We start from the raw sequence: 26,962 nt of genomic DNA, 5'->3' as shown, positions 1-26,962 counted from the left end.
ATACTCTTTCCACAGTGTATCTATAGCTCCCTCATGGAATAACTTAAGGTGTAAATGGGCCTCTTGGGTGTACAGAAGTTCTTGAAGCAATGAGATGATACAGTTTGTGATACGAGAGCTGCCTTGTATGGGTGACCAGATGCCCCCGAGGGCAGTTCCCAGGAAGGCTGATCACAGTGTCTGTCGCCGTAGGAAACCCAATAACAGCAGTGTATGCCATACCAGCTAGCCGGGCCGGCTACTCGGGCTACTTTGTCCCCACGCCCCCCTCGTCCTACCGGAGCCCCTCCTGGATGTCGTACCCCCCGGAGCCGGAGGACCTTCCGCACCAGTGGGCCGACTCCGTAAGCCCGCCCTCCATTTCGCACGCTGTACACTTTTTATACACTGATTCTTCTTCAAATCAGAAGAGTGCCATTATCCTCCCCCGCCCCACTCCTCCTCCCAATATGCCTGTAATGCCAAATTGACCTGCCCTCTGCACTTGCCTCCTTGTATGTACGGAATGTTTTTTCCCTGTTTGTCTGCTTGTTTCAACCAAATGCCTTCATGCAGTGTCTTTTTGCAGAACCAGTGTCATTTAGAAACCATTTGCTGAACTGAATTTATCGGTGACGTTGAGTGGATGCAGCAAAATACCAGGGTAGTTGAGCACATTTCCTAAATGAACATAATACCATCTTTTTTTTGGAGTCTTGTTTATTGTTACCTGTCAGAAAAATCACACACATTTCATACCCAGATCAAAAACAAACCCATGGCAAAAGTTCAAACCTTCTGTTTGAATTGACAGTTCATTTTAAACTCACTTCAGATAGTGAAACACTAATTTTTGGTCACACTTTATTTGAAGTGTAAGTTCATAAACCATATGTAATACCTATCGTGAACATAACCTCATCACTTTATAAAGCTATTATAAACCAATGTTGTGCTCGATGGCTGGCATATTGTGATATATCATGTCTTCATGCATACAGTATGTTTTCATCTGCTATATCACTATGTCAGCCACCCGAAAGCATCGCAGTTGTTTATGAATGCCTTGTAAAGTCATAATACCATACTCATAAAGGTACAATCAATGTTTTAACAAGACCTTATGAATTTACACTTGTTATAAATAGTGACCAAGCTTTCTTATTTTTATTTTATTGTGAGCATAGCTATGGTTTGAACTACTTTTCCCTTTCATTAAAGTATTTAAAATCATTAACTTATATATGACTTAATGGCACAAGAAATCAAACATTTACCCTACAAAATGTTACACTGATGATCGTAATGATAAAGTGGAATGAAACAGCAGGTGCATTTGTGTGTTGTGTTGTGTTGGCGAGATGCGGCGTGGCTGGGTAGTGATGTCTGCACCCGACGGCTGTTGCAGGTGCCCCTGCCGGGGTATGCCGAGGCCTTCCCTCACCCCCAGTACCCGCGGGGCAGCCCCCTGGGGTTGCCGCGGCAGTACAGCCAGGCCTCGTCCACGCGCAGCGGCCCGGAGCAGCCCCCCACCACGCCCTCGACCGCCGCCTCCCAGCAGAGCCTGACGGAGACGCTGGAGACCCCCGACACCTCCCTCAGCAACATCTCCACCACCGCCCTGGTCAAGGCCATCCGCGAGGAGGTGGCCAAGCTGGCCAAGAAGCAGACCAACATATTTGATTTCCAGGTCTAGCACCCCCCCTCCCCCCATACCCCCCACCCCCGGGACTCGGTGGCCGGGCGACTTTCGTGTGTGTGTATGTGTGTGTGGGTGTGTATGTACCGTGACCCTGGAGACCTGATTCCTGGTTTGCCCACTGCCGGGCAGGGTGGGCAAATCCTTCTTGGTTTTTTACATCTGTCTCAGTTTGTCTTTCAATTTTTGTTTTGGCTGCTTTTTTTGGATGATTTCTTCTAGTTCATTGTATATTTCTCATCGAAAGGCTAAATGTAAAACGCATTGTTATATGTGGAATGTAGAGGTCCTAAACGGGGACTACACACTATACAGAAACTCTGGTATCGGTACAGCATTGAATTAATGCACGCGGTGAGCCTGTTGGCCAAAACATCATTTACAATGGATATTAAAGCTACTGGGCTTTCTACTGTGAGCATTGTGATCATATGAAAGTGTTTATTTCTTTTGAGACGACAGGTGAATCGTCCTCATTTTGCATCAGTAGTTATGAGAAGGTCAACATTACAATGGAAAGTATGATTTGCATGATGTACAATGAAGTACAAAAAACATGGAAGTAATGATGTGATTGTATGTTTGGGATAAATGCATCCAGTGAGGAGTCCCATGTCATGCCATAGACACACATAGAAAAGACCTCCACATTGGCCGTGAATAGAGCTACATTGTTTCTGCAGTCTCCCTGAATGAAAATGAAAGCAATTGCACACCATGGATATATACTGTATACTTTTATACTGCCATTCCTAGCTGTCACAGTTTCACTGTCTAAACTCAAATTCCCAAAAGTTGGTGTCACACGCCAGTGTGACACCCCTGTGAGGGAGATGCGGCAGTGCCGGGGAACACCGTTGGTTGCCGCATGGAGAGAGAGAGATAGCGCACCCACACAAACAGATATAAAATGAACGCCATCTTCACCCTTCCCCCTTATGGGTTCCAGGCAAAAACCAAACAACAAACAACAAACTAAAATAACAAAGACAAAAAAACTAAAACAGAGCGACAACTATTTCAGTTCCCAGCTCTGTAGCAAGCCTTTTCCCTGTCATGTTAAAAGAAACAAAACAGTAATTAAACGAATTAAACGGCCCCAGACTGTGGAGAGCAGCACACCTTTAAGCACCTGGGCTGATTAACTAATGCAGCCCAGGTGCGTGTGCTCTCTCCACCAGTCGGCACAAACGAGACAAATCCGCCTCTCCAGCGGACCGAATCCCAACAGTTGGTTCAAACTGACCATTTACCAAAATTGGAGATATATGATATGCACCATAATATATTAATTTGCATACATTCTTTTTTGAGAATTGAGGAATGGTTCCTTAACATGAGATAATTCATGTTTCTAGAAATTACACCCATCTATAATTGCTATCATTGTGGTTATATAAATGAAAGCTGAACAAAGGCCTATTCTTTCAATCATATACAACGGAATTATAATATTTTCAAGTCCATTTTGTTATGGAGCATAATTGTCTGTTGCATATGTATTAGTAAGTAATTGGCATGTATTTAACAAAGAAGAATGCTCTCGCTGCATGCTACCCTTGGATATTTGACATAAGGGCCTTTTGTATGTAAGGGGGTTGGCTGTCAAAAACACTCATAGCTCACTGAGCTGGTAAAGTTATTGAGCTCCGTAGTGAAGCTATATTCAGAAACGTGGATTCATTACAGTGAATTGTGAATGTCCTATGTATGAGTATATTTTTATGTTACTCCTCTGCAACTTATAAAGGAAAATCATTGAATGCACTTTATAATTTCAAAGCACTGATAACAATATTGAAAGGCTAGAGCAAGGAAGTACCTAGGAGGGGCCAGAGTTAGGATTGAGGCTTTTGGTCATCGTTTCTTGTATGGCTTTGAATCTGAATGACACAGGCAGTTCCTGGTACTAAGCGCCAGACCTCAAATATCAATGTGAATGTTATGCAATTGTCAGACAAAATGAAAAACTCAAAAATGCAATTTTTTTTAGAATTAATACAGAAATGAGAAATGCATAGCTTTAGGGTTGGAAAGTACCCAGATTATAAAAATATCAGCATATTAGCACATTTGTGCTATGTCAACTTTTTAGTGAACAACCTGCAATACCATATTTGACCACTCGATTGGGGCAAATTGCATATTGCAGCTGCAGTGTAGTACTGCTTCCATAGAAACCCACGCTATCGCAACAAGAAGGTGGTTGTCAGTGGCCCTGTGCAATGATAAGGGGATATGAATGTTCACTGTGCAAAAAAAAAAAGATTTACACGGTTTTATATTGTGTAATTTTATAATTCTATTTAAAATGCAGTAGAGTAGACTCTGCATCCTTGAGGGACATTCCTGCACAACGAGGGACATGTGTGCTCGCTAGGTATCAATGGATCCATGAAACTCATGAGCTTGCTTTAAAATTGTTTATTTAGCTACTGACTGAACTAAGCAGGATGGTGATAAACTTGCAAGTGTGCACGACAATTCAAAAAAGTGCTCGAAGTGTTACCTTCTTCTGACATCACCAAAGTCGGCAGATTACCTCCTTTAAGTCTTTAGGTTTCCCTTTATAATGTGGTTTAAGGCCAACATACTGCCACACTGAAGATGCATTTAGTGGAGTTGCATTTAAAATTTTTTTTTTTTTTTTTGCAATGAAATCTTTGGGCTATATTTTCCTCTTTACTCCCAATTCACTAGCCAGTAGGATCTTTTTTCTTTCTTTTTTAACATATTAATAGTAATTTTATCCCACTACATTGCTTGTGCTGTGTGCATCACAATGTCATCTTCATAAGTAGTGTCAGTACTTTACAAAGGGATTCTAATGGAATAGTTATTCATATATACACTTTAAAATGGTACACTAACAGTTTGGGCAGTATTGAAATGGTAGTATTGGTATTTTATAGAGACCTATCACGGTATATGGTGTTACTGGATATAGGACAACTACATTGAATGATTAAATATCCAAATGTGTCAAATACATGGGCCTACTGATTAACTATAAACATACCATCGGCAGTATAAAGTACAATTTTTGGTTGAAAATCCAGATATTGAATCCCCAGTTGCATTTCACAGGTCTGTTTCTTTCTCCCACATGTATATTTGTATGTGTTTGATTCACAAACTATTTTTGTAAATAGTTAGGAAAAGGACTGAAGACCATTGAAGAAACGTTTTGCTTGGGCTGATCTTAGTGTGCATCTAAAATCTCCAGCTCAACATGAAAGAATAATATCTCTTCTGAGTCACAGTTCAATTAAATAGACAAAGACTGCACAAGTGTATTATACTTCAGTCAGCCAGCCAACGGATGCCTGCATATCCTTGTTTAGTGCATCTTCTTATGTATCTGTTTTTAATCATGCTCATATTTTTTGTAAAGTGCAATAAATTATATTTCTCACACTCATTTTGGGAGATGAACACTGGATGCAAACCCAGACAGTGTACTGTATATATTTATGTATAATTGTACAGCTTTTCATCGAGTGTTTTAATGCTTCATATTGGTTTCTAGTTTTTTTTTTTTTTGCTGATGTATTGAAACCTGCATTGATGATGTCAGATGCTTGATGATGATACATGTTATTTGTTTTACAGTCGTCGACCAAATTCATTTGTAAAAATTAATGCATTCGCATTGTACTGTTTCAAAAATAATAATCATCGGGAAAAAAAATCAAGATTATACATAATCTGAAATCAATAAGAAGGAGCCTAATAAAAGTGTTGGTATGAGTGTATTGTGTATTATGTATTTTTTTATTTACTTGCCTAGACGATAGGCTATGAGCGGGGTTGCACATTTATCATAATTTTAAATGACAATGATTTTGGAAGTGTAGTTCATGCGTTAAAAAATGGAGAATAATGCATTTAACTGTTGCTATTTTCCGGACAATAAATCTGGTGATAAATTTGTGAAGGGCTGTTTGTGCCGCATTAGGTTTTCCAGGTACAATAGAAAAATTGTGGCATATGGTAATATGTCCACTGGCACTGCAGTGGTATTTACAGTGGCTGGCTTAATTCATAGTGCTTAGTCTTGCATCATAATAGCCTCAATAAGATTTTGCAAGTTAATAGTGTCAGCATCCAGGTAGTAAAATTAAAGTGAAAACCATTGCTTACGCACCATAGACGTGGCAGGGGTTTGGATGCACAATAAATTCCGCCATAGGTCACTGGCTTTTTTTAACTCAAGGACTTCCAATTATTAAACAGAAATAACTGTCCTTTCATGGCTATTTAAAATTGGGTCATGGAAAAACCAGCTTCACCAGCTCTACTGTTAAGAATCAAAAGTCAACCCTTATGCAACACAAATGTGTTTTTCTATATGTGAAGATCAAATATATTGACATTCTTGATTTGTCATTTTAAGCATATACTTAAGTACACAACACTTTATATTACAACATACCACTTATTTGTGAAATATGACACTTGGTTTAAATATGCAATGCATTGACATTCTCCTTGAACAATATTTTTTTTTAAAATCAATTAAAGACTTGAATGGGGGCATTGTCATCCTGGAAAAAAAACACTCCCATCAGGATAGAAATTGTTCATCATAAAATAAAGGTGATCACTCAGAATAACTTTGTCCTGATTTGCAGTGAGCCTTCCCTCTAAGGGGAGAAGTGGACCCAAACCATGCCAGGAAAGTGCCCCCCTCAGCATAACAGAGCCACCGGACCCCCTCACTGTAAGGGTCAAGTATTCAGGCCTGTACCATTCTCTTGGTATATGCGACACATGCATTCACCCACTTGACGAGACTATAGTGAAGGATGACTCATCTGAACATATCACTCTTTTTCTCATTTCTGTAGACCAGTGCCTATGGTTTTGCACCACTGAACTCTCAAATGTGCATTTGTGAGGGGTTTATGCACAACAACTCTACAACTCTCTATGTAGTTGTCGATGGACTGTTCTTGCTGACACGTCCTGCATTGACATTCTCAGTCACCTGAGGAGGATTTGCTTTTCTGTTTTTTCTTACATATCGCACTAATGCTCAAGCATCATAGTCATCCAATATGTGCTTTTGACCACAAATTTCCGACCCTATTTACTGATGTCTTTCCCATAGATCTAAATGCAGACGTCACTTTGGTCACCGTTCCTACTGAAACATTAGCCAGTTGAGCAGTCTTTGTAACTGAAGCTCCTGCCATCCATGTCCCAATAATGGGCTCTCTTTCAAAGTCACTTAGATCTTATACTTTTGCCATATTTATTTAAAATCAAGGTCAAATGGGCCTGCTCAGCATTTTTATGCATGCCACAGAGCATGATAGGATGTCAATTGCTTAATTGTACTGTATCATGCAGTACACCTGTATGGAAGCGTATTTGTTAGGTTTCTCCACTCATTTATTCCCTTTCATTTCTCACCTTTCTGTTGTTACATAAAAATTCCAAGTTACGCCAATCCGGTCATATCTAAAATTATCACAAAAATATTTACACATACAGCACAATGTGATGGTGTCAGCAATGCTGATGCTTCCCAATACTTAATGCTTCTCTTGGGCTTGTTTGCTACAGACTAATGATCTAATTCAGTTTCATATCTTTCTAACAGAAATATTTAGAAACATAATGAATATTTCCTTTCTTTCTTTGTTGGGAAATTATGTAAGAAATGTTATTTTTAATTGGTGCTGCTAATTACAGTTTTACTTGATTTCAGGACTATTTTGAGTGAGACATTAGCCAACTCAAAAACTTGATTGTGTGAGGAAATCAGAAGTGACAAAGAAGAATGGAGTCCCTTGAATGAGATGGCTACAGCTGAGTGTTGGATATGGTGCTGGCGGCTAAAATCTGTGAATTGAACTGAACATACTTGACTACTTGTTTGACATCAAGAGCTAGCAAGCTATAAATAGCTAATGACAGTTTATTAAATTGTGGCTAACACTGCATAAATTGAAATAAGGTAATTACATTACATTCACTTAGCTAACATTCACTTTACTTTTTTTTTACACCTTTGAAATGTCCTTAGAAAAGGTAAAGGAATCTGTATATAGAGAAGTATATAAAGAACTCCAGGTTTTCAGTTTCTATTACCTTTCACTTTCAGTTTACAGGGGAGTTACAAGATCACTGTGTCATGGTTTTGGCTGATGCCACCATTTCTTTTCCTTCTGCGCCTTTTCTTCAGTTATTACGGCCATTGGTTTTTTATGCGCCTCTTCTTCAATTATTACGGCCATTGAGTTGATTGAATTATACACGTGCGTATTTCTTTTTACAATTTGCACCTGTTGGCGTTCTATTTAAACCCCGAGCAAGCCGATAAGCGTTGCTTCAGTGTCACTTATGTTGCACGAGTGCCGGTATTCTGTCAAGCGAGGTAAACGGTAAACGGTAAACGGTAAACGGTAAACGGTAAACGGTAAACGGTAAACGGTAAACGGTAAACGGTAAACGGTAAACGGTAAACGGTAAACGGTAAACGGTAAACGGTAAACATTGGATTGTTGTGGCTATAAAATTAGCACAACAGTCTTTAGTTTATTAGATTGTTGGCAACAAGTTAGTACCACAATCTAAGCTCAGAATTCTTTCTTTAGGGTGTTACTTTTTCAGCCTGGTTTGAGGTCTGTTTTCTTTGAGTTGCCCCGTTTTCTGCTCCGGCAGTTTTATTTTCAGAGTTCATACTCCTTAAGCTTTAGTTTTTTTTTTTTTTTTTAACCCAGTACATGGGTTGTGTAGAGCTTTTCTTTGGGATGCTCTCCCTAAGGAGTATTGTTTTCCTTTCCCTTATTTTTCCGCTGTCCTTGTCTCTTGAGACTTTGTGGCTATTTTACCTCTGAATAGCTTAAAGAACCCCCTGTGCAGTCGTGGCTGGTCTCCCAAAACCCCCACTCCTTCACACACACTGGGCATTTTTTTCAGCAACCAACTCATTCCTGCTCCAAGTAAGAGTTGTATTACAAATGGGTAGCTTGTAATATACAGAATGGAAGTTAATTTGATAAATTTGTGTTCCTCGTCTGCTCCTGAGGAGAATTCACTCCTTGAACACATTATATGCACAATGGTGCTGTTTTTTTTTTAAAAATTTTTTTATTTTTTTATTTTTATTTTTTATACTGTGTAGGTAAACAAAGCTTTAAACTTTAAAACTTGTTTCAAAAGATCCAACATGCAGAAGTAGGCTTGTGCTGGACTTCCTCATGATGGTCATCACCATAGAAGTAAATCTTTGACAGCTTCCACAAGCCTCTGGAATGTCCATGCTGTTAATTGAATCTCAGGTGAGTCAGACTCGGGTGTGAACTGCACAGTAATACAGGAACAATGGCAGATTTTTTTCTCTGTAGGACATGCCCTCCTGTTTATTTTTCTGTGATGCAGAACATGATATTTGACATACAGCTTTGGTAATGGGATCCAAAGTGTATTTACACTTTAGGAAAACTGTTATTGACAGGCTCTACACTGAGGTATTATCACCTACCACAACTCATTTGGTGGTCATGACAGAATTGATCTTTGATTTAGGAAATAATGGATTGCCCACACTACTTGAAGGTGCATGGACCTGTTTTTACCTGTGTTTACATTGACATTTCACTGTAAGTTGCATGTAGGAGATCCTGGAATCCACTGTTAGGAAGTATGTAAATGATTCTAGTTGCATCTCGGAAGGCTTGGAAATCATTCTTAATACTGGATTCCTCAGATTTTCCCAGATACATCTGATTTGCCAAAAAAAATGTTTTCTGAGAACTGACAAATTCAAAGAGCCAAAATACCTTTTTACATATTAAAATAACTGCAAATTGAAAAGGTTGATCTGCTGTTTTTTATTTTTTTTAATTCAGTATTAGTTACACACTGCCTGGCAAAAAAAAAAAAAAAAGTTTCACACTAATTTCATTGGACCACCTTTAGCTTTGATTATGGCACACATTTGTCATGGCGTTGTTTCGACAATCTTATGCAACATTTATTTCCGTCCAGAATTGTATTTTTGGCAATTCTGGACGGAATTTTTGGCCGAGATCTTGTATTGACGACGGGAGAGTCAAACCACTCCGTAAAGTCTTCTCCAGCACATCCCAAAGACTTTCAATGGGGTTAAGGTCAGGACTCTGGTGGCCAATTCATGTGTGAAAATGATGCCTCATGCTCCCAGAACCACTCTTTCACAATGTGAGCCTGATGAATCTTGGCATTGTCGTCCTGGAGTATGCATGTGCCGTCAGGGAAGAAAAAATCCATTGATGGGATAACCTGGTCATTCAGTACATTCAGGTACTCAGCTGACTTCATTTTATTGCCGCATAACGTTGCTGAGCCTAGACCTGACCAGTTGAAGCAACCCCAGATCATAGCACTGCCTCCAGAGGCTTGTACAGTGGGCACTGTCCAAAAAAATCCAAACGACGACTTTTTTTTTTGGCCAGGCAGTGTACATGCCTGTGTTACCCAAGGACTGATATCCAGTCTGGCCTCAGGACAGGCCAGTCCATGGAGACTTCTCTCCCTCAGTGAAGTACTTAAGCCAGAGTATCTACTGTCCTAAGCCTTTTGTACCTTTCTACTGCATTTATCAAAGCTGGCCATGTGCTCCTCCTCTCCACCCTGACAACATTGCTGACATCACGCACAGCTGCAAAGTGGGTGGAATACTACCGCTGTGGATACTTATTTAGGGTATCCTGGAATGGTGGATTGTCTATACCCCATGATCTTCCTACAAGTTTCCCCCAAGTCCTTGTACTCAGCCTCCTCATCTTCCATTTTTACATGCAATCTCTTCATTCAGTCATCTCTTCCCATGGTTTTTCTTCTAGGGTTCTTTTCTTCCTCTACTATACTGATAATACTCAGCTTTTCCACTCCTTTCCCTTATCTGGCATTCATTACGCATCTCATAGCTGAATGGCAAACCATCACCTGAGGTTTAACTTGGCTAAAACTGAGGTGCTCTATATTCTCTCCAAATCCTCCCTCCTGCAAGACCTCTTGCTCTGGTTGCTATCAGAGAGCTCACTCAGAGCACGTCTGAGCACTGCAAAAAGCCTAGGGAGATACTTGATAACCAACTAACCTTTTCCTTCCACGTAGCAGCAGTGAGCTGGGCCTTTCTTTACAACATACAAAGAATCTACCCCCTCCTTAACACCAACTCTACTCAGCTCCAAGTCCAGACACTGGTTCTCACCCGTCTTAACTATTGCAATTATTATTGCTGGTCTCCCTGCAAATGCCGAACCACTGCCATTAATTAAGAATGCAGCTGCACGATTAATCTGTAGCCTTTCCGAGCATGCTCACATCACACACCTCATCATCTCACTTCCCTCTCTACCTGTTACAGATCACATCAAGTCCAAATCCTTGCCTACAGGACAGCCAAGCCTACAGGACAGTGAATGGAACAGCTCCACAATAAGTCCAATCTACCTTCCAAATCTTATGCACCATCCATATCTGTGACCTAAAGGCGATTGGTTCCCCCTTACCTCCATGGTCCCTTGCCTGAGTTGTGATGCCTGTAAGTCCTGGCCCACAGTGGGGAATACACTTTCCACAGATGCTCACATGGCAGAATCACTGTATGTGATGTAGCACACACACTGGGAATGTTACTAGCTAGGTGTGGCACTATTGGTCATAAAACTCAGGTGGATGTGCGTATGTTTTCTCGTTATAAGAGAATGCGCTTATGTCACTCTTGATAAGAGCATCTCCTAAATTAATGTAATGCCTAAATAACATTAAACAGCATATTCACAATCATCACAATCATTTAGGTTTACAGAATGATGTAGAAATTAAAATCAACAGATAATCACACGTCAAGGGCTGTGGTCCTCTGAATGCATATTTGCTTCCAGAAGGACTCCAATACCCTACTTATTTACTGATAACTCTTCTTATGTCTTTGTGGAAAAACTGCTTCAGTAATCATTTTAGCTGCATCTGAACCATGATGCTGGTTTATTTCAGGACATTCTCTCCATGGGCCTCTTTAATGGAGATTCAAAAGTCAAACGTTTTAATCATAAAGTTCCTATTTCCACCACTAGATGGAACCAGTTTCCTTCTTTAGCACATCAACAGCAATTTAGCTATCCTCCTTCTCTGTCATTGAGAGACATTGTGGGATGGATGATGGATTTGGGAGACAGTTTATCCAGGCTAGTGCTTATTGATCCCATGCTGAACACCCTGTGAATCCTTCTGTGGCTTGGGAACTCATTTTGGCAGGGCAGCTAGACCTTGCAGCCTTGAAATAAATGCACTGTATACCCATAGCTGTACATTATACCACAGTCAGCACTGTTTGGAAATGGGCCTATAATGATTCTCCCCACATAGATGTCAGTATTCATCACACACTGACTCCCAGAGACCCTGGTGACCTTCCGTCTATGACAGAAACAATTTCCTTATTTGTTATATATGATGTTACAGAGAGGAAGGGCCTGTCTGCATTATTTTTTATCCATCACATCCATTCCCCATAAAATAACCCACTCTGCTATTCCTGTCATTTTCTCTTGCTATTACTGCCTTCCTTCTGGATGAAGAAAGCTATTCTTTACCAGATATCCAGGCAAAAAATAATTTAATAAAACACAAAGCCCCCACAGCAGCATTAGCTGTCACCACATTAATTTTGCAAGCCTCTCCATGTTATCATCTACCATGCAGCCACCTTTAAAAGCTAAAAACCAAACGTGGCTTTACATTCAGTTTTTGCTTTTCATTTTCATGCACCTTGTTTGAGAAGCAAAGTTGCGCCAGAACATCATTTAATCCTGTCGTAATCTCGCCGAGTGCCAAACCTAGCCTTTGAGGGGCCCTATTGAGGGGTCCCCTGGCAGTCACCGGGCCCTAAGGGACCCCTTATGTTGCTTACTCGGTCGAGCCGCCTCTGATCTCACCCATGGTGAGATTACAGGCGAACTGGCCAATATCAGCGCCTAATTAAGTGTTCATGGATTGCCCAGATTAGCTGTTAAAGCAAGGGCTTTTCCCTCTCACAGCCCCAATCAGCATTTCGGTTAGGGATAACGGAGGATTTAATAGGATGAAATGCAGGGTCGCTCCTGACTGAATGATATCAGCCAAAGCGCGATCAGAGAGAACAGACAAAGCCCAAGCACAGAGATTCCTGTCAGAGATAGGCCCACACAGGCATGGGGCTGCATTCTCCTCATTCTCGCTCTCATAATGAGATTGTCAATATTGACATCAATTGCTCAGATAAGCGCACTGATTTCTCCCGTCCCTGGCTGAATTAAAATGGAGTTGACTGGTATTCTGACCTTAGAAGTACCTAATACACTGTGCACTACTTTCTGCAGTAATAGTATGAAAGAAAATAAGGTTCAAAAAGATTTGAATTTAAGAACACATTGAATTTAACTGATTTTATTTTGTTTTCCTGTGAAATTAATATAGCATTTGAATTTTGTAACTGAGTTCAATGTAATTGAATTTTATTCACCTAGAATTTTATAGTTTTTAATTCACATTTAGCTTCTGCATGAAAGCTTCTGTGTTTGCGAACTTACGTAGGGTATGTTTTGGACATTACTCAAGAAAAGGGGTAGAACGTGGATGCAATCGATTCCACCTGTAGCCAATCATCATCGAGCTGCGATCATATTTGCACCATGATCGGTGACAAACACAACCTTCCCCAGAAGTAAGGTCAATTCCAAGGCCCCTGACTGACAGGGGCCCTGAGAAAAATTGTGCTGTAATTGCGTAGGGATGGAGGGGCCCAAACTTCTTGCGGCATCCCTGTGCCCAGCCCTAAGGGTAATAGTGTAATAATGAATGGTAATGGTTCATAATTATGCATGAGATATTGACCTATAGTTCTTGTGGATTTGATGAACATTAAGGACCATGAAATGACTAGATGTCAGTTCTGGCCACATATTACAATCACTTAGCAGGGATCTTGTGCCATTTTATGGAGAAACAGCCATGTAATTACTGATCACGCTTTCATGCTGACATAGTTTTGATCACTGCTCTGTCGCTCAGTTTGTATATCTCTCAGAATATTATATAAGACAATTAACTAACTGACAAGAAAGAGCTGGGGAGGGGGTAGGTGAATCTATCAAACACTATCAGTATGTATTTTTCTCTCTTATTGCCTTTACTCTTAAAGGGGCTCTATGTTGATGTCAATGTAATATGAAGCCAATTTATGTCTCTTATAGGTGGAATAATGGTAGAAACATGGTTATGATAAAACCTCTGCAATCACATACCAAGACAGGATTTGACATAATATTCATTCAATTAAAATGCCACCTTGTTTACTCACTGTCCATCAAGCAATATAGCAAACACCATCTTGGGAAAAACAAGGATTTGCAGTAGTTCTGTGGAGTATCTTTTGCTAAATTGTGCATACAAAGGCACGTAAAAAAAAGTTATGCTAATGAAAAATACTAGGGCTTGTCTTTTTACACATTTTTTCCTCCCAATGTAGTGGGTAGACAATCAAAAAACAACATTAGCTTGTTATGTGCAAATGCACTGTGGTTAAATTGGGGGGAAAAAGAAAGTTTGTCAAGTAAAGGGAATATTAGGTCAAAGGTGTCTAATTTCAAAGACGTTCCCTCCTGTCTATTAAAATTCATAGAGGACTCGCCCTTCACCTGACATTTATGCAAGACCATATCATGATTAGATACAACTAATGCAAATGTATGCAAATGAGAAACTAACCTATGCAATGACCATGAGAGGGATTCAGTAAGCCATTTTAAGTGAACTTGAGGGAGTTGTGAATTTCACTGCCATCTTGAACTTGAGTTTTATTTATTTCTGGCCTGGATTACAGAATGCGGGGTTATCTTCAAGCTTGTTAAATGTGTACCATGGAGTTTCTGTGTCTGTATTCTGCTCCATAGTAAAGACCATTTCAGTACTGTGATATTGTCAGCCTTATAGGTAGATAGTATACACCCACCATAAGAAAAAGATATCTCATATGAGGACATTGCAGTGTTGCTCCCAATCTAAATTGGTCTGTCACTGAATCAGGCAACACAAACCTGGCATACCAGCTAAACTAACAGTGGTACCACCTGAACGTAGCTCTGCTGTCTGTGGCATGATGTCACTGCAGACGGTGAGGGGAATGTGAAAGGAGTGATGACTTGCGGTCGTCAGGCTCACCGTTCGGAAAGCCCGCAGAGGCTGTATGTTCATACCCTGGCTCCAGCCCATCTCCCTACTTCCCTAGCGGTCTGCGCTCTATCACAGACCTTCCTTGAAGTTTGCATCCTCATGAATCATGAATGAGTCTTATTCCGCTCTTAGCCCGCACTGTACAGCTTCCCCCGAGTCTGGCTCAGCACACAGAGCAGCTCCTTTTGCTTTCAGGCCTTTGTCAGCAAGCGGCACTGTGTCTCTGCCTCTGAGCCTACGGCAGCCTGCAGCATGGGGCACAGCACACCTCTCCCTCCCAGCATACAAACAGAGCTCTCATCAATTCGGGGGCCTCTAAGCACCTCACCTGAGCAACTCTGAGCCGGGATCACTTCACCGTAACACCCGCGAGACTTCTTTAGCTTGCTTTTAATATCCGCAGTCGCAAGATTTATATCTGCGCTGGATGCTGCTGCTGCTTTCGACTGCATGTAAAGGAGATATGATGTCGGAGGCACAAAGCACCAATCCTCTTCTGAGTGAGTGGACACATGCACTACAACAAGGAATAATGTATCCAACTGCACAGTTCTGAGGGTAGTCCTGTAATTAGAGCTGAAAAATGTTCTGTTATTCAGTATCTTAACTTTTCTGTAAACTTTGATACATCATGCTTATGCTGTTTTTACATCTTGAGAATGTTGCATGCTGTGCGTACTGGTAATGGTGATTTTTTTTCTAATATGTGATGGAACTATGCAACACTAATGGGACAAAAAACCTTGGAGTGGAAAGCTTGAACCAAAACTTTCAGCATCATTTCTTCAGAAAGTCTCAAGAGCAGATTTCTTTTTAGAGGACAGTGTCCAGAGAGGAAGGTTTTTTTTTTTTCTCGATTGTAGAATGTTTTTTTGTAACCAGTTTCTCCACAGGAGAAAATAGTATTCGGTGAAGAAACTGATTTCAGTGGTGCTGCTCCAGGAACAGAATCACCTGCAAATGTTACTGATGGCACTTTATTCTCAACCCAGTTCCTGTAATATTCGAATCCAAGGTGTTATTCTTCTTCAGGTCAGCACGCCCTTCTGCATACAAAAGACATTTATTTTAGCTGCCAAGAACTGAAATGCAAGTCTTGGCATGTTTCAGATGCAGACAGTCTCCTCTTAAAATTTATAATCAAATTAATTTAGGGTTGTCTGAGCTGAAAAGAGCCAAGTTTAAAATTTCTACCGGTTCAAGTGAAGGAACATACAAAAGCTCATTGCATTCATTCAGAATTTTACTCTTTTTTTTTTAACTTGCTGTCGTAATGCCAAGTAATCTTGTAATTTTGAGAAAAGATCTTGTAATATCAAGACAGTATTGACGGGCCGATTGAGCCGTAAGTCTAATGGATAGCTAAGCAAAACTATTTTAATTTGATTTAATTTAATTTTCATCTTTGTTTGGGACATTGGGAGATATGACGATCTCAAAGGAGTATTGCCAGCATTGTAGGCCCACATAGCAAACAAATCCATGTGCTTGCTGAACTTACCCCATCGGTGAAAGAGTCGCATAGTCAGTGACTCGAATCTTTGTACTGAACAAAACGATTTGAATCAAAAATGATTTGTAATTTCCACCATTACTGCAGGCACTTATCTGTATCTTGTTCTTGCAATTACAAGATCTAGACATCTAGAGGGGTGGAAATCTAGGTTGAGAGGCGTTTTGACGTACACGGACTAGACACTTAACAGCAATATAACTCAGGGTTTTCCTGGATATAGCCTAATTACGTCTTAAATAGCTAAAAACTTTTCAACAAAATGTTGAATGTTGAAATTGGTAGAAAACTTGCCTCATGACCCATTCCCTCTTTGGAGAGCTACAAAGAGATCTGGGCAGCTGGTTGTAGCTTGCGATTGCAGGAAAGTAATTTGGATTTCACTGCATATGATAATACTCAGCCCCAAAGGATACAGGGGGTGACTGAGTTGGAGTTGTCCTTTAAAGAGTTAATGGTCACTCACCCTATTTATGTGACTTCATATGTCCACCACATTCTCCTCATAGAGATACATTCAGTCATTTCCAGCCCACCATTTCCTGCTAGGAATACATTCTTTTTGAGGCTGTGGTAAAATTTAACAGACTGTCTTCTCTCATGTGCAAAAGTACAAAGACAACTTATTTAGAGTGCATTTATTTATGCTCAGTGCCTTAATTGTGGTTTCCTGGCTGCTCGACATATAGTCTGGGCATGCTGCCAAATATGTAACCTCTCATGTTTAATTAGTTCCCTTAAAGAAATAACTATTATTGTTCCTTATCTCAAGAACGGTCTGCAAGAATGGCAAGTTTCTCCATCTGTCTAGGAGGTATAAAACTTGCTGAATAAACTGTCAATTTGTCAAGAACTTCACACAACCAGATGTTGTATTTCTCTCCATGATATCATGTATTAAAGTATCTCAACCTTGGTTGAAGTGTCGAACTAAATTATTTTTTGACAGAGGCATGGAGCAATAGCTTTCCTGTGTGATGTAGGTAATTAGCGAAGACGACCAGAGTGGAACAAGCCTATACAAGGATACCCGACGCGTAGGGAAATGGCGGCTGTTGTCCGCCACGTCAGCACTACCCTTTCTGTTTGTCGTCTCCAACGTGATTCTCACTATTCGTTGTTACCCGGCAGATGCTGATTGTTTTTCTTTTTGTTCCTTTCCAATTGCACCTTTTTAGGTTGACGAAGATAAGTACCGGTAGGATAGTTTCCTGGAAGACTCACTTCTCTTTTGTATCCCCCATCCCCCCACCCTTCCTCATCGGTAAGCAGGTAAGAACTTCAGTTTTGTAGGGAGAGTGAAGGTACTGCTGGGCCTGCTCCATCCAGCCACTATTTTCTGGGGTAATAATTATTTCTTTATTTATTTTTGTTTATTCAGCCATTCTTTTCCTTGTCATGAAAATTGGTTGTTGCTTTGTGGTCAGTAAATTACTGGTTTTGACAGCTAACTTTGTTTATTCTGGGTGGTTTTTGTACAGCATGTTCTCTCTCTTTGTTTTTGGTTAGGGCGTTTATTATAAATGGGCTGAATAGTGCGAGATGTAACATTGACCCTAAAAATGTATCTCTTGAACTCAACATCCTTTTGAATCCATCCAATGTCCTCCAGAGGATTTTCATATAGAATACAAAGTTAATTAATTCAGCTGATCAAGATGTATTTTTTCATGCATGTCATTGTTCAGAGGTACCTCTGAAGGGCAAAGCAGAGAAAAGGCTGACGTTGGCATAAACCATCTGTTGGTAGAGACAACAGAGTCTCACTCATCAAAGAAAACTTTCATAAATTATTTTAAAGTTGTAAAAACCACTGTTGGGGGAAAATAAAAAAATATGGTGTATACCATGGCAGGATATGTAGTGTGTATACTCTTTTTTCATGGCAGCATTGTTTGTTTGAGATAAAAGAAAGTAGCATTCACATTTGGCATTTATGGCCAGATTCAAATATCTAGCAATACTTTAATTGAATACAAATTTATACGATGAATAAAAAGACATATTAAAGAAAAGGCCTGAATAAATGAGTGGAGAAACATGACAAATGCAGATGCTTCCATACAGGAGTACTGCATGATACATTTAAGCAATTAACATCCTATCATGCTCTGTGGCATGTATAAAATGCTGAGCAGGCCCATTTGACCTCGACTTTGAGGTCGAAGATGCACATCTGATGACCGTAATGTTTGTGCATTAGTGTGATATTTAAGGAAAAACAGAAGAGCAGCTCTTCCTCAGGTGACTGAGAATGTCTTGCTGAATCAGCAAGAACAATCCATCGACAACTACACAGAGAAGGATATTATAGTAGGATTGCACTGCATAAACCCCTCATTACAAAGACAAATGCACATTTGAGTGTTCAATGGTGCAAAAACCAGTAGCAGCGGTAGAAAGTGAAGGAGACTGGCATGGTTCATCAGTGTGACTGTACTCTTTAAGGTGCCATATAGAACAGTATATTATATAGTTATCCACTTATCTCACTCTTCTTGTGGCTTCAGTCTGAAGAAAATCTTTTGTATACACCCCAGTGTGTTGCTCTGAATAACAGTGTCTGCTAAATGAATGTAATGAAATGCAAATGTGAAAGCATAATCTATGTATAGGTTTCATTTGGAGTTTTATTCCAAGGCTGGACAGGACTCCGCATGTTGAGCCAGTGTGTTGAAATTTAGGCAGATATGAGTGCTTTTTGAAATCCCCATCTTTTATCTTTGGGTGCAAGTTCATCTCTCTTGCTTTTTAAAGTGAGGTACCAGCAGGTGTCCAGATATCTTCTTTGCCAAATTTAGGAATAGAGGATACTGTACCATGCTGACTACTTTACATTTTTATGCTTAGCTGACAGCTGACCCATTCCAGGAGGATAAGAGGCTTCAGCTTCACCTCACTCTTACTCTGTATGCCAGCAGTTATTAAACAAGGACGAAGTGTAATTCACAGTATCTAACTGTAGAAAAACTGCCAGGAAGATTTCCTCAGCAAATTAGAGAAGCATTAAATGATATAAATGAAAAAATGTATATCTTTATCTGTAATTAGACTGGACAGGACACCCCCGAAGCTTCTAAAGCACTGGAGTTGTATTTGCGAATGATTTGGCTGTGCCCATTAGGTAGAGTAGAAATAGAATCCATTCATTATGTATCATTTGTGTGCCGCAGATCTTTTCGACAGTGAACAGATGTGATCCTGGTCTGCCTGCGAGATTCTCAGGGGTCTGGGCCGAGCCTCCTCTCAGAGTTACAGAGGCTTAGAAATCTGTAAAAGTTTTAAATTGGGCCAGCTGGGTACTGTTTGACCTCTGCTGAGTTTGCACTGCAGAAGCCTCGAGGTCCAGCTCTCAAAATAGCCTCAGACTGAACATTGCTTACTAGATATCTTACTAGGTCTCATATCATGACTGCAGTAAAAATTTCATGGGATAGTTGACTTTCTGCAGTTTTGAAAAATAGTATATATATATTTTTTTTTGTTTTCAATTGGCCCAATCAATTTGCGTTCATATATAGGGTGTATGTGTGTGTATTACTTTATTATTCTTCAAATGGTTTAACATAATTTTACTTTTGGTTAGAACTATTTCCTGTGGCCACACAAGCCACACTCAACGGGACATTGTGGTGTGAATGCCTGTATCAACATCCACTTGAGTTCTTGGGGGTGAAAGAAACTGAAAAGAAACAAGTTATAGGATATTTCAGGCACCAAGGAATACAGGAGACATAAATATATTACCTCATACGGTGCTCAGATGGTGCAAACGTATAATCAGTCTCATGAAAGGTTAAATAAAGGAGGATATGGAAGGAGACTAGAATGTTCCGTGTGTCTGTCTAGTCATGTGTGTGTTTACCAGCACACGTGGTGCCTGAGAGAACAATGGCTCCTCTGTCCTGGAGCAAAATATGAATCAGCTTTTAGCATGTGCTGCTAAATATCGCCTGGAAATAAGGGAAGTTGCGTGTACAAAGGGCTAGTGAAGTTGGCTATGTCTAGCTAATCTCACTGCACCTTAACATTCTAAATATACCGGACAATATCTAATGTTAGTAATAGAATATATATGTTAGCTATGCAGGCCAGGCGGCTGTAGCTAACTAACAAGCAAGGTGATATAATCTAAACATAACATTCCATACACTCGATAACACTTTTTAGAAAACAAAAAATGATTAGAAGTTTCCTAAGCTAGTTAATGCCAGGATGACTGTCAGTCTTACTGCAGGAGTGCTTTACTTGCTGCTATGTTGCAAAATGATAGCAAAGTCTGTAAATAAACTGATCTTGTGTGGATGCAGATCCTTTAGCTTACTTGCAGCAAAGCTACAGTATAGCTTTACTTGGAGTTATAAACCGCTGGTTATGGCTATAACTCGAGAGAGAGACATTACAGTGCATCACTCTGCGTGTTCCTTTACAGGCACACCTTAGCTTTCTTTAGGCTTGTGCCTGTATCTAAAATGTCCTTCATCGAACACAAAAACTCCAATTAAAAACACTAAAACATTAATAACAGGAAAAATGTCCCTTTAAGGCCTCTGCGCATTATGTTTAGTTTTGCCCTTGGCCTTGGAAACGTGCTATGACTGCTGGCCAAACTTGAATCGATACTCACCATTAACTTTTTCAACATTTACCTTTGAATTGTTTTAATGGGACACATAGCCTACAAAATTTTACCTCTAGTTACACGTACCACATATTTTATTAATAACACGCAAACTAGAAAACGCCAACTTGATGCTGTCATAAGCATGGCATAACACCCTTCACAACTCATCATGACAGGATATTACAGCTTCCGATAGGCATCATTACCCTGACATAATGTGTACAGCAGGACCATGCAGAGGCCTTTTGAGGGGCAGGTGCTCAAAGTGAGAAAAGGGCACACCACCCGGCTATTGTACAGAATATATTTTACTAAAATGAATGAATGAAAATTAATGACAGCAACTGTAAAAATGAAAATATTATTTTATCAAATCAAAGGGGTACATTGGGTACTTAGGGCAAAAGGGGTTTTTCCTGCATTGAAATGTCTTAGGCCCGTCACCTAACTGTTTTTGGCTGGACCGCAACAGCGGGGCCAGCCCTATAAACGCAAATGTCTTTGACTGAGTGACTGAGTGATGAAGTTACACCATTGGTCGGCCGGATGAAGTGTGTCAGGTACGGCCATATACTAGGTTTTGACCTGGTCTTGTTTCAAATCACATGCTAAAATAACAGGCTAAAATAACTTCAGTATAATTTGCTTAATTGCATAAAGGAATAGGACAGACAGAGTGCCGACAACCTTGCGTGCCACTCAGGCATCTGCTATAGACGTTATCAACAGACACCACATGCCTTCGTAAATTTAGGCAGTTCTGTCATTTTATTAGGCAATTGTCAGTTCTGCCGACTTTAAACATAGATTCAATATGCAATGTAATTGATGATAATTCCATAAAAATTTCAGAAATGTGATCACTATTCAATGGAATGAATGAGAAATTGTTTGGGATTTGGAAATTCTATGCAAATTCATGAAATACGTGATAATCCATTATGCAATTAAATGGATTCTGCAGTGTTATCTTTAACCTAGACGGTTTTGGCTATTTGTGCAGATTGAACTGAGATAAAATTTTGAAAAAACTTTTATGTTGTTACAAGGTATAAGTAACACCAGAGACAAAAAGGACGGTGCAAGTGTTCTTTGAGTGAATGCATAAAAATAATTTAAATATATTTTTATACTTTAATACATTAAGGTGCCATTTGTGCTTTGAGTGAAAAAAATGAAATGCATTTCAAGATATACTGCAATTCCAAATACCACTATTCCTGTAGAATGACCCTTTACAATGTGTTAATCCTTCAATATAGACTATATTATCCCCTCAGTTCTGGCACTTACAAAGTGTAACCCTTCAATAAATATTTAAATTGTTCCATTTAAAATTTTTGCCACCTGTTTAATTTTTTTATAGCCAACAACTCAATGCATTGTGGTCATCTCTTGAAGACTTTACAGAACTTTAAAGTCTAAATGTAGCTAAATAGCTAAATATAGAGAGATAACTCATCGAGCTGACTGACTGCGGTCGGTCCATATTTACTGTCACAATGTCATGCAAAGTCTGAAACCCTATTTTGTGGCAGGAAAAAACCCTGGTGGTATTCAAATGCAGAGTTTTTGTATACGCAGCAGAGATTTGCCACTCATTATTGAACTAAGTACTGAATCACAGTGTCCTCTCTGTGTTGTTACTGTTATTAATTAATTAATTTTGGCTGCATCATTGAGCAAGTTTATTCAAGTAAAGCTAACTCTTACGAAGCTACTTATAGTACAATATTTTTTTTGTGAGCAAACCTACTTAGTTTTACAAATAATTTAACAAAATGCTTCTGTAAGGGATATTTATTCATACTTATTTCTGAGTATGGTGAAAATAAATTAAAAAGTAAGTGAATTAATTTTCTTCTTAAAATGCAGCCATCATTTCTTCAGAAAACTATTTTCCTGTTCTTTGGTATTTGCATGGCCAGTCAGTTAATTAGTCAGTCTCGAAATGCTTCAATGTCACTAAACACATTGGAGTTCCTTTATGAGATAAATAGTCCCCAGTGACCTGGGTGTCTCTGCAATGATGGCATCCCACACCCAGATCAAAAGCTGTTAGTTTATTTCATTTACATTTAAGGCTTTTAGCAGATGTGCTTATCTAGAGAAACTTACACAGCATACATATTTATTGAAGCAGTTCAGGTGAAGGCTAAAACAGCACCCCCCCCCCCCCCCCCCCCCCCCAATTAGGATCATTCCTATGTGTATTAATCCACAACGCCATTCCTTTTAACAGCATATTCGTTCGAGATGTGCCAGTTATCTGAAAATGAACTGCACCAGAGGTAATTGAACCAGAAGCCGAGGAAGAAGTGCTATGCGATTACAGCAAGGTGAGATCATTTATGGCTCTCGGACTGAAAGAGTTTATTAAATGCAAATGAGCACAGTTAAGGTTAACAAGTAGCAGTGCATTTAATCAGGCATAAGTGCAGTATCAGACTTTTACTGGTCATAGAATACAGTCAGAGTCTGCAGTCACCAGTCCTCAATGCAACTACAATTACAATTACAACTGTTAATCTGAAGGAAAAGGGAGATATAAAATGAACTGTAATATACTATTCTCTAATAATATATTTTTGCCACCTACATTCCTTTATCTTTCTCCTCTTCTAATACTGCCCTTGCCTTGTTCGGTGACTCTGTCCTACAGTAATTGACAACAGAGTGCTTTCACAACCTGGAAACACATTTCATTTTTACAACACTAGTTGACAGTGCCAGTTTTCTGCATTGAATGTTTTATGTCCTGAAGAGTAAGTCCTCAGAAAAGACAAAATGTTGTGTCTGTTCTCTTTTAGACACAGCCAACGGAACACTGTTAGTTCGGTTTGAAGAACCTATATCCTGATTTCACAAGCATTTTATATAAAGTTATTGCTTAGGGTAGTTTTTTTTGCCATAAAATGATCATTTTCCTCACAGTAGACTTTAACAGATGCCTCTCGGAGCAGGAGGTGTGCGACTTCATTCTCCAAGATTTGTGTGCACAAATGTTCACTGGCACATTACTACATCATGTTGACAGGGTAGGTTAGCCCATTTGCCATAATTAAGTGCTAAATTACCCTATAAACACCAAGTATTACTATTGGATGGATGGAGAGGACAAGGTGGCACCAACCTGCATGTAGCATTTGCTTAAATACTTCATTTTGCTAATGGCTCCTGCCATGGTAATTGATGGTCAGTTTGTCAGATCTAGCTGGGTGGCACTTCATGGGCAAAACTGATAGCAGGACAGGAAAGAGTGTACTCCGCATTGTGTCTCTGTGGTGCAATCAATAGCCTCTAAAACGCTGCATGACTTTTATAATGGAGACTGGTCTGATTACGGTTTACTCCACAAATCTTTGTCCATGCTGATTGCCACACACCTTCCCACACTTTCTGTTTCAATTTATTTATGTTTATAAACCCCAGAACTACTGCAAAACTACGTAATTGGGATAACAAATAACAGAGATAAAGGTTTGAATTAAGGTATATTTGATAAGTTTTTTTTTTAGAGAACTTCAACCACACATAAACTTGCATTTCCTTTTCATTGCCACTAGGTGAAGCTGTGGGTCACCTCAATGGGAGAGATCTCCCCCTGCTCTGTGAGATCCATGCTTTTGTCCTTGGAGGCTGGCAGGTAAGATAAACTGTGGCAGTCACCGTTGACCAGGGGGGGTGGCTGGCCCAGAGCTGGGAGGCGTATGTCATATTATTCCCCCAGCAGACCTAACAGTTCACTTCACATTGAAACCGAGGGAACAGATTGTACCATGCTCACTAGTGGCCAGAGCTGACCTATATACAGGAGAGGCAATGGACATAATTCTATTTGATAATCATCCTGTACTTGATTTTGATCATTTTTGCATATTTGACATGAATGTCAGTCTCTCTAATAGTAGCTGATTCATTTCCACATGAGAACTAATGTGATTCTAATGTGATTCCTTAAAGACAAAAAGTTTCAAGTGAAATCTGATTTATTTTTCTAATATTCAAATATGCTACAGAATTTGGAACAATTAAAGACATTTTTAAAAAATCTGCTGATGGAGATTCTGGGTTAAATAGGTGAGAACATTCCTTGAAGCAAGAACATTCAGATCATTCAAAAACTAGTTCAAGACAGACATCTGTTTAAAATCCAGCTCTTTTGGGTTTTTCATATTAACATACTGAACTGTGGCAAAGGTGGAGGGAACTAAAATGTTACAAAGGAAATTTATGTGTTTGCAAAATGTAGTCATATTTTAGTCAGCCAAGGAATTTAGTTTAGACATACCCTGAGACCAGACAATACAAGAATATGTAGGCTATGTATATATACAAATATTTCAATGAATATTCAACCAGAGTGCAATCATTGCAACAGGCGCTGTTGCAGAATTTTGATTTTATTTGGAGAAAGAAAATGAAATACCAAACTAAAGATTAACAACATCATGTAAAATTCATCAGCCGTGGCTAATTTAAAATTCCCACAGTCCAGTGTCTTGTCAGTTTTTGGATTTCCTTCCAGTGAACTGCACCGTGTACAACGCATGCCATACATTTTTGTACAGCCTCAGCCTGGTATGGCCTGATTGACAGTATGAGAAAGAAGCAAGCTGAGCTGACCCAGCTGGAGTTGAGCAGCCCCAGCTCAATTTCGCTTGCCATTGTGAAAAGCATATACTGTGTCCTATCTGTTTTTCACTGGCTGCCATTTGAATGACTGGGAGTTTATCTACACCTTTTCAAAAGCTAGTCACCGTGAGCTGACATGCTTGCTGTACTGAAAATATGGTTGGCTCATCACCAAGAGGTGCCTCTCCTGCTGTGGTAAAAGTTACACCTGACAGAGTATAGAGTTGTCCCAGCAGGCAGTCTTCCTGTTAAAATTATAGAAATGTAATCACTTAGCATAACCGGTGGTCATCTCCTTGTCCAACTCTACTTAAGTCTTTGAGGTAAGCCTGAAGCTAGACTAGCTATTATCCAGGCTTGACACCAGTGTAAACGAACCTGAAGTGAATGTAACATTACCAGATGAGCACCTTCAACAGACAGGTGACAAATTAAAGAAAAAAACAACATTAAGTGTCTTAAGGTGTTTGGTCACCACAAGCCACCAGAACAGCTTCAATGCACCTTGGCATAGATTCTACAAGTCTCTGGAACTCTACTGGAGGGATGGAACACCATTCGTCCCAAGGATATTCCATCGTTTGGTGTTTTTATGATGGTGGTGGGTGGTATGGTGGTGCATGTATACATCTATGTATAAAAAGTGCAGTAAACTCTACATAGTGAAACCAAAATGTGTAAAAATATAGTTTAATAGCTGAGAATCTGCACTTTAACCACGTAAATTATTTTATTACAAATCTAAAATTGTAGAGTACAGTCAAATCAAGAAAAAAAATGTTTTTACATCAATCCCTCTAAGCCTCATCATTCTTTCCATCTCTTGTCATCAGTTCATCTATTTGTGTCTGGTTTCTCAATCTCTATCTCTCATTCCATGAACCGCTGTCCAGAAGCTGTCTGTCTCTGATCAGTACAATTGAAGTCCACACTTCAATATACCTTCCAAACCCCAGTGGGTCCTCTGATTGACTATGGTTTTCTTGTCCAGCTTTGAGGGGTTATTACCCTCCTGTCTTTCACAAGTCCCCTTGACAGCCTTCTGCAACAATCCTCCCAGAAAAAAATAGAATGTCCTTTCCAAATGTGGCCTAAGGGTAGAACTCTTAACCTCTCATTCCCTATTCCTGCAGTGTTGAATCCGGGAGCCCCCAGCTAGGGTTTTAATGAAGGGCACAACCATGGTTTGTGGAGGCTATTTGCAATTGTGTAATGGACATATTGAGCTGAGATACAGCGCTGCACAGTGCTTTTACAGATTTTCACAGTTGTATGCATTTAGCCAAACTGTGAAGCTAAG

General features: G+C 39.7%; 1 protein-coding gene across 4 annotated transcripts in view; it reads left to right on the top strand.

Annotated features, from left to right (window-relative positions):
* Positions 1–5,433, top strand: part of kiaa1549lb (KIAA1549-like b) — a 52,828-nt gene extending 47,395 nt beyond the window's left edge. Inside the window, exons 21-23 of one of the 4 annotated variants that reach the window (XM_035419850.1) lie at positions 193–344; positions 569–643; positions 1,388–1,525. In XM_035419850.1, the coding sequence (XP_035275741.1) occupies positions 193–344; positions 569–598 (182 nt within the window). In that variant the 3' untranslated portion in view covers positions 599–643; positions 1,388–1,525. Of the gene's footprint in view, positions 1–192; positions 644–1,387 lie in introns of all 4 variants that reach the window. The other 3 variants (XR_004765472.1, XM_035419848.1, XM_035419849.1) reach the window with 3 other exon arrangements.
* The last annotated feature ends 21,529 nt before the right edge of the window (positions 5,434–26,962 follow it).

The sequence above is a fragment of the Anguilla anguilla genome, chromosome 5 (assembly GCF_013347855.1).
Source record: "Anguilla anguilla isolate fAngAng1 chromosome 5, fAngAng1.pri, whole genome shotgun sequence".
NCBI classification, from domain to species: domain Eukaryota; kingdom Metazoa; phylum Chordata; class Actinopteri; order Anguilliformes; family Anguillidae; genus Anguilla; species Anguilla anguilla.
This window is presented reverse-complemented; position numbering and strand designations above follow the sequence as displayed.